Source organism: Meleagris gallopavo, chromosome 1 (assembly GCF_905368555.1).
Source record: "Meleagris gallopavo chromosome 1, MGAL_WU_HG_1.1, whole genome shotgun sequence".
Classification (NCBI taxonomy): Eukaryota; Metazoa; Chordata; class Aves; order Galliformes; family Phasianidae; genus Meleagris; species Meleagris gallopavo.
The window spans coordinates 191,676,778-191,691,008 of NC_139404.1; the positions used below are offsets into that span (position 1 = coordinate 191,676,778).

Here is a 14,231-nt window from a genome sequence, read left to right on the forward strand (position 1 = left end):
AAAATTTCTCTCCTGTATCTTCCCACTTCAGCTCCAGGATCATACAAGTTGGCGTCTTGGCAATCTGCTCTCTGATGACAGACAGATTGGGTGGGAGAAAATGATTTAAAAATAAGGAAAATCAACACAAAACCTGTTGCACTGACAAAGCCTGGAGTTCCGTTAGCTCTTCTCGTTGCAGCGTTCCCACAGCAACCTCGCATCATGGACGGTCCCCCCGATGCTCGTGCAGCAGTCTCCTGCTCAATGGGAAGACAACATTTTTAGGCAGACGCACGTTGCTGATCAGCTGGGATCACAAGAGGTGCTGGATGAGCAGCCATGCCTCCCCGGTGAGGCAGCACAGCCCTTCCACCATCCCCAAGTAGAGCTCCCCAAAGCCAGCTGTCTCCCAGCCCCACCGGTGGCCGGAGCTGTTTTTCCAGCTGCGTGCCATCTTTTTGGATGGAGTATGAATAACAACAGCAGTACCACCTTGTGTGAAACAGAGCCAACGAGGCAGCCAGCTCTTCTAGTAAACCTCCTCGCTCAAACATTCGCGTTTGGATCAATAAGGGCTTGATGAACTGCACGCTGCAGGATCTGGGGGGCCGGGGAGGACATGCTGGTTCAACTCGGGCTTGTAAAGAAAGCAAACACAAAGGAGCCATTAAGAGCAGACACACAACTTCTGAGTGATACTAATCAGTTTTATTTTATAAATACAGATGAGCTTTCCCGCAATTACCAAGATAGTTTTAATGTGTCACTGACTATGGGATACTTTGTATTGGTTTGTTTTAAATACCTGGTCAAGCAAGGAGAAGCCAATGCTGTTGTGCTCGCTATAAAAATAGAGTGGGATATGATCTTCCAAAACTAATATTCTCAAAAAAATCTTAGGAGTTCCTAGTGAGGGGGATAAGATTGCAATGAAATGTTTTCTCCACTTGAAGACATTCACAGGCATTTAACAGTGTCACAGCTGTGCAGGAACTGAAAGGCTCCTGACAGTTTAAAGCACACTGTGATATATCTTCTCACCTTCCAACTTGCTCTTTGTTTCCCTCCCACTATGCCATTTTCAAAGTCATTTACCGGGGAAGAAAATAAAATCACAAAAAGAAGCTGCAGTCTGTACAATCCTCCCATCCTCCATAGCAAAGATGTTGGCCGATGCCTTAATTAGCCCTACAATGTTGTCCCCCCCTTCACACCCTCTATATAAAAGTGGTAAAAATGGCAAATAAGCCTGGGAGCAATTCAAGGTCTATGAAAGATACATCCATAGAAAGCCCAGAGAAGCTATGTGACATAGATGCAGAAATCAACCGTTGTATTTGACACACTAACAATTCCAGGGCTCCAACGGGAACAGCAACGCGAGAAAAATAAGCTTCATTTGGTTGGGTGCCACCTGAGAAAATGTGCAACTAACAAACAAAATCTGAAGTCCCACTGATGCTCTACAAACCTAATTACACGTCGCCTAATTGCTCTGAGACGCTCTGTGTTTGCCTACGGAACACTGCGACTTCACAACTACTCTTTGGGTTGCTCTGAAAAGTCACCATCATACACAAACTACTGTCATCGTGATAAAAGACAACTAGTGTGACCACAATCCACTCTGTACTGCTTCAACTGTGCCGGATTTCACCCTTCGGTGTGCCCAACTGACTCAACAGTACTGAATTTTGGCTAAAATTGAACTGCTAACAGAAGTTAGCAAGGAACAATTAGAGGATCTTCTGCCCACCTCAGTAAGAACGCGCTGTGTTGGCTTTGGGGATTCAATTCCGGCTCTCAGTGCACCAAAGTACAGTGAGAATTCCCTACTTATTCCTTCTCAAAGATGATGGCAGTGCGTTAAGCCTTTATGGATGTTTTCCACAAGGTTTCAACAGAAGAGTTTATTCAGGGGAGAAGATACTCATGGATGTGTCCAAATTCATGCCTGAGTTTGCAACAATGCATTACAAAAACGCGGTCTCTGCTTCTGAGTGCTTCCACCTTGCTGAGACAGACCAAAGAAATGATTCAGCAGAAAGGCTCAATCCAACAACTCAGTGGTAGGCACAACACAATCCAACAATTCATGGTAGGCAGAGCCTAATCCAACAACTCATGGCAGGCACAACCCAAACCAACAACTCAGTGGTAGGCACAACCCAATCCAACAATTCATGGTAGGCACAACCCAATCCAACAGTTCATGGTAGGCACAACCCAATCCAACAACTCAATGGTAGGCACAGCCCAATCCAACAGTTCATGGTAGGCACAGCCCAATCCAACAATCCATGGTAGGCACAGCCCAAACCAACAATTCATGGTAGGCACAGCCCAATCCAACAGTTCATGGTAGGCACAACCCAGTCCAACAACTCAGTGGTAGACACAACTGTTAAAGCTAAGAGAAGAAATGTGAATACAGTTTTAATACAGTCATTAAAGTGTTACCTGGGAAATGAATATTCTAGAATGGTGCTATTGTGTATATTGGTTCTCGTGTACACATCTTGCTTTGACAACAGATAGTTGAGATTATACACACCCACATTTTAAGAAGTTAATTTAGACTAGCCTTATGGTGATGTTAGGAGAGAGAGTAGGTCATTGGTTCAAAAAAATGCACGGACCAGGAGGAAAACAAAAAAGCCAGGCATGATGAAGCTGTATTTTATATTTGAGAGCTCGTGACCAAGCCTGAATTCTTGGTCATGCAATATAGAAAGCAAGAGCAATGGAATCCAAACTCAAATAATAGCAGGAATCACAAAATGGGCTCCTAATGGCTTTCCCATTAGTTAGCCAAACACATGTGCCAGGGGTGAGCAGCCCCACAACAAAGCTCCAACCAAAGCCAGAAGGCTCTTCCTTAACACACGGATGGTCCAGCTAAAGGGATATTAATGAATTATGCCAAGTGCCTCCCTTCTACAGGAGGGCAGAGTGATTCCACAAGTTTGCCTAATTCCAAGCACTGAGCATGTTGGGTGAACCCCACTCACACCGTACGCTCGTTAGGTTTCTGCTGATTAGCTTGGAGATAATGAAGTTAAATGGAGAATGAGACACGAGATTTTTCTAACAAACCTTAGAGGTGATTGGGTCCTCACGGGCTCTACCAGAAGGAAGACTGAGAGTGGAGGAAAGGAGGAAACATGATGAATCAGGCACAGGGAAACCTCAGGTGCTCTCTCTCTGGCAAGTGCACACCACCAGCTGAAGGCCCATCAGTGCAAACTTCCACAACAGCACAGTGCAGCCAAGAGAAAGCTGTCTGACTATGGCTAATTCCTGGCATCTCTGTCCCACCGACTGCATTGCTCAAGGAAGCACAGGAGTACATGCGAGACATGAAGAGCTCTGATCACAATCGTATTTTTAAATTAACTTCTTTTTTTTTTTTTTCCTTCTGATAAGATTAAAATAAGTTTAATTCTAAATAATAATTAAGAAAACAAATACACGTAGGAGGGCCAGATCAGCACTTGAAGTTTTTTTTTTTCCAGGAAAGCGCTTACAAATGGACTCCACCGCCTAAAAAAAACCCACAAAACCCAACAGATTATAAATACCAGACACAAGAGGACTGGAAGCAGAATCAGAATTTACCTGGGCTGTGAATATACCATGATCCTGTGTTATCGTGCTCAGTAACAAGTCTGTTTGTCCTAACACCATTGGAATAGCTTTAGCTTTATATATATATATATATATATATATATATAATTAATATAAAGAATAAGTGCAATTGTATCTCTATTCCAGATCGCTGATTTCACCCCAGTGTCCGCTATCAAATCCCTGTCCCAGCTCACTTGTCCGAACTTTTGCGCGGCCTGCGGAAGCTGGACATGTTTTCATTCAGTGCATAGATCCTCCGAGAGAACTCCTCAAACTCCCCCAGGACCTGTTCATCACACTCCACTGCCACGGCGTGCTCCACCGGGATGGAGTTAAAGTCTTCTAGCTGATCTCCCGTGCTGAACCCTGTCGCTTCCATCCCCATTATTTCCTCTGCTTGCTCCACAGTGCAGCAAAGGACGGGGCCGAGCGAGGGCCGAAGCTCACAAGGCTGCTCGCTGCTTATGGTGCTGGAACACTCACCGGGCAGCAACGCCCCATTTATTGCACTAGTATGTCCTAGGAAAGACTCCTGCTGGTCTTGGGTATCGGTTAGGCTCCCGTTTTCTCCGTTTAAACTGCCACACAAGTCCTCTCCTTTCTTATTTCCTTTTGAGGAGTCCATGGAGGTGTCGAGGGAAGAAGATATGGATCCGGGCTTTTTATCTAATCCTCCCACATGGGCTGCAATGGCTACAGGCTGCGTTAAAGCAGAGTTGTAACTAGGAGGAGGAGTTTTGTACTGCAGTCTCTCGTTTCCCGTGCTAGCTCGTTTTCGGAGTCCTTTATCTGGAGAAGGAAGCCCACTGGAAAAGCCAACATCCAATCTGCCGAAGCTAGAGCTCTGCCTCTTTGGAACGGGAATTGCACTGGATGTATGGTGTCGATCACTATAAAAGAAGGAAAGGATAAATCACAGCTGTCAGGCACGCTCACGAGCAATACAGATGTTTCACCAAAGGCTGAAGCAATTATTTTATCACAACTCCGAGCTCTGTCTGGCCAACCACTTGTATCCTAAAGTGCTAAAAAGCCCACAAGTGTTTAACGCCATATGAACTGCAGAAGACACCCCAGAGGACAGCTTTACTGAAAGATCGTGCGGGGAACATTTACGAAACTCCACGATTTGAAGAGTCAATCACCCAAGAAACCACCACGTTACGTTAATTCGGACTGTTAACACCATTTTATAGGACCAGGCTGCGCTTTATGAATTATTACTGTTGACCGCGTATTTATGTATTTATGGCCTGTGCTGGGCCATCATAAACTCTTCAAAAGCAAGTAATAAGGGCTGAATCCTCTACGAGAGACTTCTTCCAGCAGTGGACTTTACTGACAGCTGCACAAAGGAAAGCCACGCTAACTTTGCTATTTGCAGATGATTAATTTTGCCAGATCTTTTGCTTCGCCGTGCCAATCGTTCCAAACCTTTTTGGACAAGTGTCAACATCGGTTTCTTGTGGAACGTGGAATAATCGAGCTTAATTTACAAGTTCAATTTGACTGTTAATACAGTTCCACTTACACCGTCTCAGGGTCTATAATTTGGAACGTCCGCTTTACATCATCTGGGGCGTTACAGGAATTTTCCTTCATAGGTTTAATCCTTGTCCAAATACAATCGCCATCCTATATGCAAATAGTATGCCCTACCTTAACTCAAGCAACCAGCTCGTTTTCCTCCCAGTTTCTTTTAAACACGGTTATTTCTGATCCCCTGAATATACAACCAAGACTCGGCTGCTGTCAGTACGAGTCAAATTCATCAGCTCCACTTAAACCCTCCTCCTATTCAAGGCCCGATGCATTTTGGGATTTGTCTTGCAGGGAGAAATCTTGTAACAGCAGCTATGAACAGCCCCCAGCGTGGATCCTTTTCCGTGGTATTTTTGGTTTCTCCCTTTTGTAAATAGGATAAGCAAGGTTGCCACAGGTCCCTGCGTGAAAAACAAGCATCCCCATGGGAAGGCAGTGTGCAGTTCTGCTGCTCCTCCATTTCCTCTCCCATCTCGCTTCCTCCCAGGCTGCCCCTTAACGCACGTCTTGGGCTTGCTTCTCTCCTTCAACAACCCCGGTCACCTTAAGCAAAATCTGCTTGCTGGAATTTACAGTTGCAGACAGTGGAGCAGAGCGATAGGCACCACGCATGCAGCCAGCAGCAAAGCCAGCAACTTTCTCCTTAGATTTCAACCGCTGTTTGAGCCCTTTATGGCACACCAAAGAGCATTCAAAGCTCTCCTTGCAAAGGTTTGGAGCGTTCTCAGTGGAGGTGACAAAGAAAGCAGCGTGTGCCACAGATGCTCTCAGGCGCGGTGTATGCAGCCTCAGAGGTTATCCCATAGTCCCTTATTGACTAGAGGCTTTCACACCTGGATTTTAAATACTTCAGCCAACCCCCGTACAATCAACCGTTTATTTTCAAAATGATGCAATGTGACAAAAATCTGAGTCAGGACAATTGAAAACTCTGTTTAGGCAATGTGCACTGCAGATGTATGTTAGGGATGGTCTGCTCTCCCCTCTCCTTCCTCCAGCTTGAACCTTCCAGCCTCGAATCAGACAATAAATGAGGATTTATTTGATATGACTTACTTCATTAGATTCTGTTTATCTCAAGACTTTGCTTTTTTCACGTTTCGTCCAGGCTTGCTGAATCTTTACAAAACTGAGCCCAAAGCATGAGCGGGGTCCAGCCTGGATGCTAAGAGGAGCCCAAAGCTGTCACAAGCCTTGCGAGGTACACAGAGGAACCTGACAGAGCAAGAGCTTCAATGCTGCAAAGGTTTGGATATGCCTTGCTCATTGTTCTGCTGAAAGCTTGGGTCCACACCCACCAGGAGGCTTCAGAAGGAACAGCTCTAAGCTAGGTGGAAAAGCTGCAGCATAAGATCTTGCATCCTTTACATAGCGAAGGAAAGGCTTGATGGAAGGGCTTCTTATTTCTTGATTTAGGGAGAATGCCAAGAAAGGCTCACAGGAAGTTCTGCCATTTTTCTGAATCTTATTTGACTATCTACAGCCCCGGGGAAGGCATGCAGGAGATCAAAATCTAACCCTGGAAGAATTTCAAGCTGTGCATTACGTTGTGAATTTAAGCACAGATAAGTATTTCTCAAAATAGTCATAAAGCAATCTACTCTTTGCACAATATTTCAGCGATAAAAGCTCCTGCCTGAAATGCAAGCAGTCAGAAAAGGGTCCAGAGAAGACACAAAAAAAGCACAGTGGACTCAACAGGCGTGTTTGGAGCAAATCTTGCTGCATGTGCTTAGACTCTTTGAAGGACAAAGAATCCGTGCAGAGAGCTTGGCACAAGACTAACTGGCAAGCCCCAAATTACCTTCAGTAAGAGCTGATCAGTCCAACTTAGGTACAACAGTATGTTTGCTATGAAGGTGAAGAAACAGCAGAGATGTAAGTGCCTGAGTACAACGAACGTGAACAACTGTAATGTCTAATTAGCTCGAGAGAAGCAGCTTTACAAATTGTTCCGGTGGGCATGTAAACTGGAGCTCCTCCTAAAAAGAAATACAGCCAAACTGTTTTGTAGATGCAGTCAAAAGGGTGAGACATTAATTAGCTTGCAGGACCAGAAGAGTTTTTAAAGTGCTTGTTATGACAAGGCCATTCAAGTTAACATGTTATGCATATCTGAACAATACCTCTTCAGTACAGCAGCCAAAGAAAAAAAATCTCTTAGTAAGTCGAACTGGCAGAATGATCTACACTAAGTGATCTAACAGCCTAAACACAGCAGCAATGCAGAGCTGATCTCCCTCATTTACAAAATAACCTCCCAGTTCTTTAGCAGAGTACGTAAGGGCAGTATGGCAGGAATCATCTTCATTTATCACACAAGCGTTCAAACTAATGGATTAAAACAAAAAGCACTTGCAGCCAGGCTCCCTAAACTACATACGGTTAAATGGGCCCTACTTCAGTCTGTAAGATTGGGTTTTAATCTACTGGACACATATGCAGGCAGATTGCTGAAACTATTCCTCACTGCCAACAAATATGAACGGGATGGGCTTAGCTTCAGTCAGGAATAAATACAGGGATAACAGCCTAAAGCTGAGAGAGCAGGAATGAGGTCAACAGAATGGCTTAACTGCCTATCAAATATTAGCTTACGGCATTCAGATAAAAATAAATACACACGAAGGCCTTTGGAGATCAGCCATCCAAGAGTTCATTGCCTACCCTCTTTCCACAACCACTGGTGGAAAAAAAATAACAGTGCAGGCAGTGGAGAGAAAGGTGAGCAACACCATACTGTGAGCCCCCGGTGATGAAGGGGACCATCCTCCTCTTTGGATGCCTCTTCTTGGCCACCAACTGAGCAACCAGTTTAGAATGAATGGGTCTCTGTACCCAAAAGCTGTGGATTGTGGATGCTCCCCATCCCTGGAGGTGCTCAAGGTCACGGTGGATGGGGCCATGGGCAGCCTGATCTAGTGACTGATTTAGTGGTTGGCAGCCCTGCCCCACAGCAGGGGGTTGGAACTGGATTATCTTTGAGGTCCCTTCCAACCCAAGCCATTTTGTAACTATGTGATTCATCATCATACTGCAGTAAGTGAAATAAAAACTACAGTTCTTAGCTACAGTCAAGCCAAGGGATCTTCTCCTGCTCTCTCACCTTCCCCCAGGTGAGAATGTGAAGTCAAACCACGGTTTCAGATCAGAAATACTGTTTCCAAAGAAGCACAGAGCTCAGATGTACGAGGTTACTATTAATCTCTACGAAAACAAGCAGCTGACAGAGGAATTCTATTCTACTCATATTTCCCTTGAGCAATGTCTGTATAGTTACCAAAACTCACAGCACTGCATCAAGGCAAAGCCATGAGAAAGAGGTGCTTTATCAGCTTCACAGCTCATGGAATTAATAAGAAAAAGCACTTCACATAGAAAATTAACATCCAATTGCCCATAAACTGTAGAGAGTGCAAGGTATCCTTACTAGCCAAACAAGTTGAGCATGCAGGAGTGCAGCCCTGAGGTACAGCCCTGACCTGAATCACTAGGGGTGAGCTCGTTCAGCTTCCTGACACAATGACCTGCTTGATCTTCTGGGACAGCAAACAGATGTGGACACCTGCCCAAAAGGAACAGCCTGCAACTGGTGGAGTAGGAAAACCTGGCCTGATGAACTGTCATTGGGTCTTAATGGTGTTTAGTCATCCGGTTGGATCAGACTGGGACGAGTGACACAGAGGAGTAGGTCAAATTGCTCTTAGGAAGTAGAATTTCCAAATTAAAAACAAAAATGGAAGAGAAATTCTGATTTATTGGCTATCGTAGATAAGAGAATTACATCACCACTGATTTCAGTGCTTCAATTGCATCCAAATCTAGAGCATCAATTTATACAGACTCTAACTTCAGCTACAAGTTTCAGTGGCAGAAAATCTACAAGATATTCTGTTTTCTCCCCCAGAATACTCATTTTTACTCTTCAGACCTGTGGTGCAAGATGTGAACTCCACACTGCAAACACCTATGGCACACTGACTGAAATAGTGGACAGCCACTTCTGGAGTTATTTTTCCTAGAGAACAGATTACGAGTGGAATCCCTTTGTGGTTTTGATAAAGAGTTTCTTTGGTCAGATTCAGCTGCTATTATTTAATCCGTCTGCAAAGGGCACAGAGAAACTGTAAAGCATTATGAGACAGAACACAATTTGCAGGCTCAAATATGCATCTTTTCCTCCCTGCAAAACGTTTCCTCTGAGGAACATTACTGGATCACAGCTGGTCAAAATACTAAATCTTGATTGTCGGGCCCAAAGCCAAAATCCACAGCTACAGCTCTTTGGTATGAGAATACTTTAAAAAAAAATAACACCATTTGATCTTTTTTTTTGTGCGTGTGTGTGTTGCAAACTATGAGCTCATGGCAGCGAGGAGGCTAAATGAAGGTGTTTAAGTTGGTTTACAGCCATGTGAAATGTCTGAAGCTCCAAGCACAGCCCTGGGCCAATATCATGTCAACCGTGCTACAAAGCAATAATAGCTTCTCACCTTCTCTGAGATTACTGGGTAAGTAACACACAGTGGTGACAGGGATGCTAAGGGAGGCTGCCAGTACGAAGCTGAGGTGAAACTGTGCCTTTTGGCAGCTAAGGAATTCTGACGCGTGCTTTTGAAATAAAAAAAATCTTCATAAATTAAGCTACCAGAGTTTCCTCTGCTGTAATGTTATGCGTTGGCCTCCTGTTGAATCCAGCAGAATATGAACCAAGGCATACCTCTGAAATTCAAATGTAATGATAGAATGGCCTGGGTTGCAAAGGAGCACAGTGCTCACCCAGTTCCAACCCCCTGCTGTGTGCAGGTCGCCAACCAGCAGCCCAGGCTGCCCAGAGCCACATCCAGCCTGGCCTTGAATGCCTGCAGGGATGGGGCATCCACAGCCTCCTTGGGCAACCTGTTCCACTGCCTCACCACCCTCTGCATGAAAAACTTCCTCCTCATATCCAACCTAAACCTCCCCTGGATCACTTTAAAACCATTCCCCTTGTCCTATCACCACCCACCCTTAAAACAGCCGTTCCCCTCCTGTTTATCCACTCCCTTCAAGTACTGGAAGGCTTTGGTGTGCAAGTGTTTTTGAATATAGCTTTTATATAAGGGCTCCAAAGGACACCTCCCTGACTGCAGGCAGGGATTTCTAAAGGAGCACATGCACTTGCCCACATTAGCTAACCCTGTTGTTTCATTTCTTCACTAGGAAAAGTCTTCTCACCGCACTGCTGGAGTTTGCAGAGTGCTGCTTTATTTGCTCTTAATACAGATACCGTTCCTCAGAAGTCAGGCTGACTTGTGAAAGATAAAGGTGAACATGCAGAAAGGAATAAAACAAAGTCCAGTGTAGATGTCTAGTAAGCAGTCTACTTGTAAAGATTCAGTGTCTCAAAAGCTGGAATGAACTGCACACTTTCAGATAGAGAAAAAGTGCATAGGGCCCTTATGCATCAACAAATGCTGGTCTTAAAAATGAGCTGCTTTTCTGGAAGCCAGCAAGATCCCATGCTTGAGAAATCTGAAATACGGAGCAGTGTTCCCAAAAGGAAACAAAGATTTTGGAGAACACAACTGGGACAATGTAAATCAAACAAAACTTCAGCTCGTCATCTTTCGCCTTAAGAAAGTGAGACGTCATCTAAATCTGATAGCAGGAAAGTAAGGCTTTGCTGTTGTGTAGCCTCTGTAACAGCACGTGCACAAGCAGCAGATCTGTCCTGGCTCCATCTATATATAATACAGTAATACTGTGCAGTTGGGTACAGGAAGAGAAAAGTAAATACATCAGAATATAGGTGCCAGGAGATACGAAGAGTGAAGCAGAGCTTGCAGACCTGCAAGCTTGATGCAATAAATCATGCAAGTTGCGATGTGAAAACATGTATTCATCATTTAAGTGTTTTAGTTTCTCAAGCATGACAAGTCTCAACAGGCAAAGGGATCCAGCAGCAATGCAATTAAATCTCATCCAGCCCTGCAGATATACAAAAGGCTGCAGGCAGAACTATGCAGTTCATCAGAGTCTGGAGCAGAGAATCTATAGAAAGCTGCCAAATTTGATCTGATAGAAGTCTGAAATAATGGGCTAATTGGTTTTACAACCAAAGTTGTAAAAAACCAAAAATTAAACATCATCCCCACATCTGCAGGAGTAACAAAACTATTCTGTACTCAGATCTAAACAGATCCTTCTCAGAGAGTGAGGCTAAGCCTGAATTAAATAACTACAGATTTTGGTTACCCTGATTATCTCTTGGATTCAATTCCAGGCTGCAGAGAAACACAGATGACTCTAGAGAAAAGTAAAAACTATGAGTAGGTCCTCTTCAAAGATAAACTAAGTGCAATGTAAGCGTTGGTGTTTACCAGCGTGACTGTGATTTGACAGCAGTTCAGCAAAAGCTATCTAAAGTGATAACAAAGGAAACTGAAGACCAGCAACTGAACAACAAAAAAACCAAACCAGTCAGTGTAAATGAACGTGTGAACAAGAAAAACTCATCACTACCTCACATGCTCCTGCTCTCATCCCACAGATGAAGGATAGCCTGGAAATACTTTGCCGACTGCTGTCTGCAGCACAGAGCATCAGATTACTCACCTGCTGTATCCTGAAAACGAAAAATCCCTTCCAATCTTCATTTTAACAGCTGGTGGCCTTTCTGCTTGCTTAAATATATGTAAGCAGATATTATTCACAAGACAGTGGGCATCTGTGCTTTGCTACGCATGTGCTCAACTTCATGCCTGGCTATGGAAGTCTCGACAGTTTTCCCCCTTGAGCCAGGCTCCCTGTAAAGGCTCATTTCCATTCATATTATTAGGAAGCACTAAGGAGCCTTGTTTAGAGTCATTAGCCTTAAGAAAAAGTTAAAAAAGAACAACTATGCATGCAAGTCGTGGAGGTGAGAAGGAAATGAGGCATAGACGTTCATGTGGGGGCAAGGAGGGAATGTGATATTCCCGGAGAACTGTGCTTCATATTCCTGCATGTTTTGAAATATTATCCAGCCCAAAAATGTGTTTTGTCTTGCTAATGACTGCGTATCGCCTAACAGGAAAAAAAACCTGGCAGCACGAAGGCAAATCCTCCAACAAACCCTTAAAGCTGACACTATCAGCTCTTCAAAGCTAATGCACACCAGAAGGGAAGAGCAGAGATGTACACCTTGTGACCCAGAGCCCTCACATCTCTGCTTATTCCAGGGCCACCTGCACCCATCCCAGTCTGCACGTGAGGTTCAGGCACTACAGAAGCCACAGTTTGGGTATATTTTAGCCCTTCTGATTTAGGTGACCACGCATCATCTTTGGGTTTTGACATCACAGTGATGGATACCTCACATAAACTGACAGCAATATTTGCCTGATGATTGAAGCTTTTCTTCCTGCACCTCGGGATAAGAAAAGAAGGGAGAATCTTTTCAGCTGTAGTTAAAACTACTGAGAATGTGGAACTGCACGAGAACAACAGCTTCCTCTTCTCAAGGTTTATTTGCTGGCTGAGCTGGACTTCCATCAGGCAACACTTGTACTGCTCTGCTCAAAGATGATCCTTCTCCTCCTCCCGGATTTGTTTCCCTTTGCCAAGATTATCCTCCCAGTCAAACGATTTGCCAAACAGCTTTGCTCACTTTGATCAGCATTTCTACGCAAGGGCTGAAGGAGAGATAAAAGCAAAGTGCAGCACAGAAATAAGGGCTGGAAAGTGCTCTGGTACAGTGATGTCCCATAGGACTTTAGTGGCTGTTACTAAAAGCAGAATTCTTGTTCCAGGGGTCTGATACTGAGCTACATTACTGCAAGGCACATAACTCCATCCAAAGCCTGCTCCTATCATTTTCAACTGGAGCAGCAATGAAAAGTTCTTTTTTTTTCCCCCTTGCCTTTTAGTATTAAAGGCCGTGTGATCACAAGCTGCCTTTATAACTGTTCTCCTTCCCACGTTCTGTGTTTTGGAGGAACAAAGATAGACTCAGTCTACTAGAAGGCAGCAATCATAGTCTCTGAAAAAGCAAAACTCTTTTGAAGTTTCAGTAGTGAGAAGATGCTGGTATACACCAGCAGGGTTTGTTCAGTGCTTCAGGGCATTCAGATACAATAGCAGCAGCCCTAGAAAGCTTTAACTCACTTTTAAAGATCAGCCAGTGTCACAGTGGTGTCATTTCAAATCAGATTTTTGGGTTTTGAGATTCTCCCAGAAGACACAAACCAGCTCCAAGTTATTAATGTTTGCCTATTAGTGCTTAATAGTTTATTATCCCATTAGGAGCAACTCTTCCACCCTAATTTAGCATTAACTGTGACAAAAGGGATTATTTCTCCAATCAGCTGAAGCAGTGTTGAGTCCATCTCCATCACCAGGGCAGCACCAAATGATCTGGCAGCAAACCCTGGTGGGGTTACCTCACACAGGATGATGTTTTCGACACCTTGCACCTGGAATATCTGCAAAGAGCAAGGCAATGACACAAGGGAACATCCACCACCCCCACAACATTGGGGCAGAGGTGAATCATTAACTGAGGGCTCCTAAAACTGCACAATGCTATGTTTGGGTGGGATTCGGGCATCCAAAGAGTGAAGATGGGAAGGCAGGACAAAATTGTTTTAAGGTAAGATGCTGCACAAGCACACGTAATTCAAAAGATCACATATAAATGAGCACAAAGCACGTAAAGCCTGCAGGAATGTGCTTGTGAATGGTCTTTGACATTTGCTGAAGGATCTCTCAGTGGTTTAAAGGAGAATTGCTCAAGCATTATGCTGAAATAGCTTCTGCAAGGCACGCTAGTCTTGTAACAGAGCAGACTGGTTTCTGTGACTTTCTGTATAGAGAATGGAGAGGATTCTGGATCCTCCACAGCAAATCAGAGCAGAAACAATCAGCATTTCTCTGGAAGGCTGCCCTACCTTCAGTTACCAAACAATGGAGCTTCCCATTCAGCAACAACACTCAGCACACAACAGCTATTTTCATTAGCAGAGATTATGCTCATCTTGGTGGTCCAACCTTAATGATTCTGAGATTATAATCCACAGACTCCCATGCGGCTCACTTGTATTAAACCTTAAAGCAAA

At 44.2% G+C, this 14,231-nt stretch overlaps 1 protein-coding gene across 3 annotated transcripts in view; it reads right to left on the bottom strand.

The window, feature by feature from the left end:
• Window positions 1-668: 668 nt before the first annotated feature.
• UVRAG (UV radiation resistance associated) overlaps window positions 669-14,231 on the bottom strand; it is an 80,861-nt gene continuing 67,298 nt past the window's right edge. For all 3 annotated transcript variants that reach the window (XM_085216506.1, XM_085216505.1, XM_085216504.1), the window contains one exon: window positions 669-4,502. In XM_085216506.1, coding sequence (XP_085072632.1) covers window positions 3,803-4,502 — 700 coding nt within the window. In that variant the 3' untranslated portion in view covers window positions 669-3,802. The remainder of the gene's footprint in view (window positions 4,503-14,231) is intronic.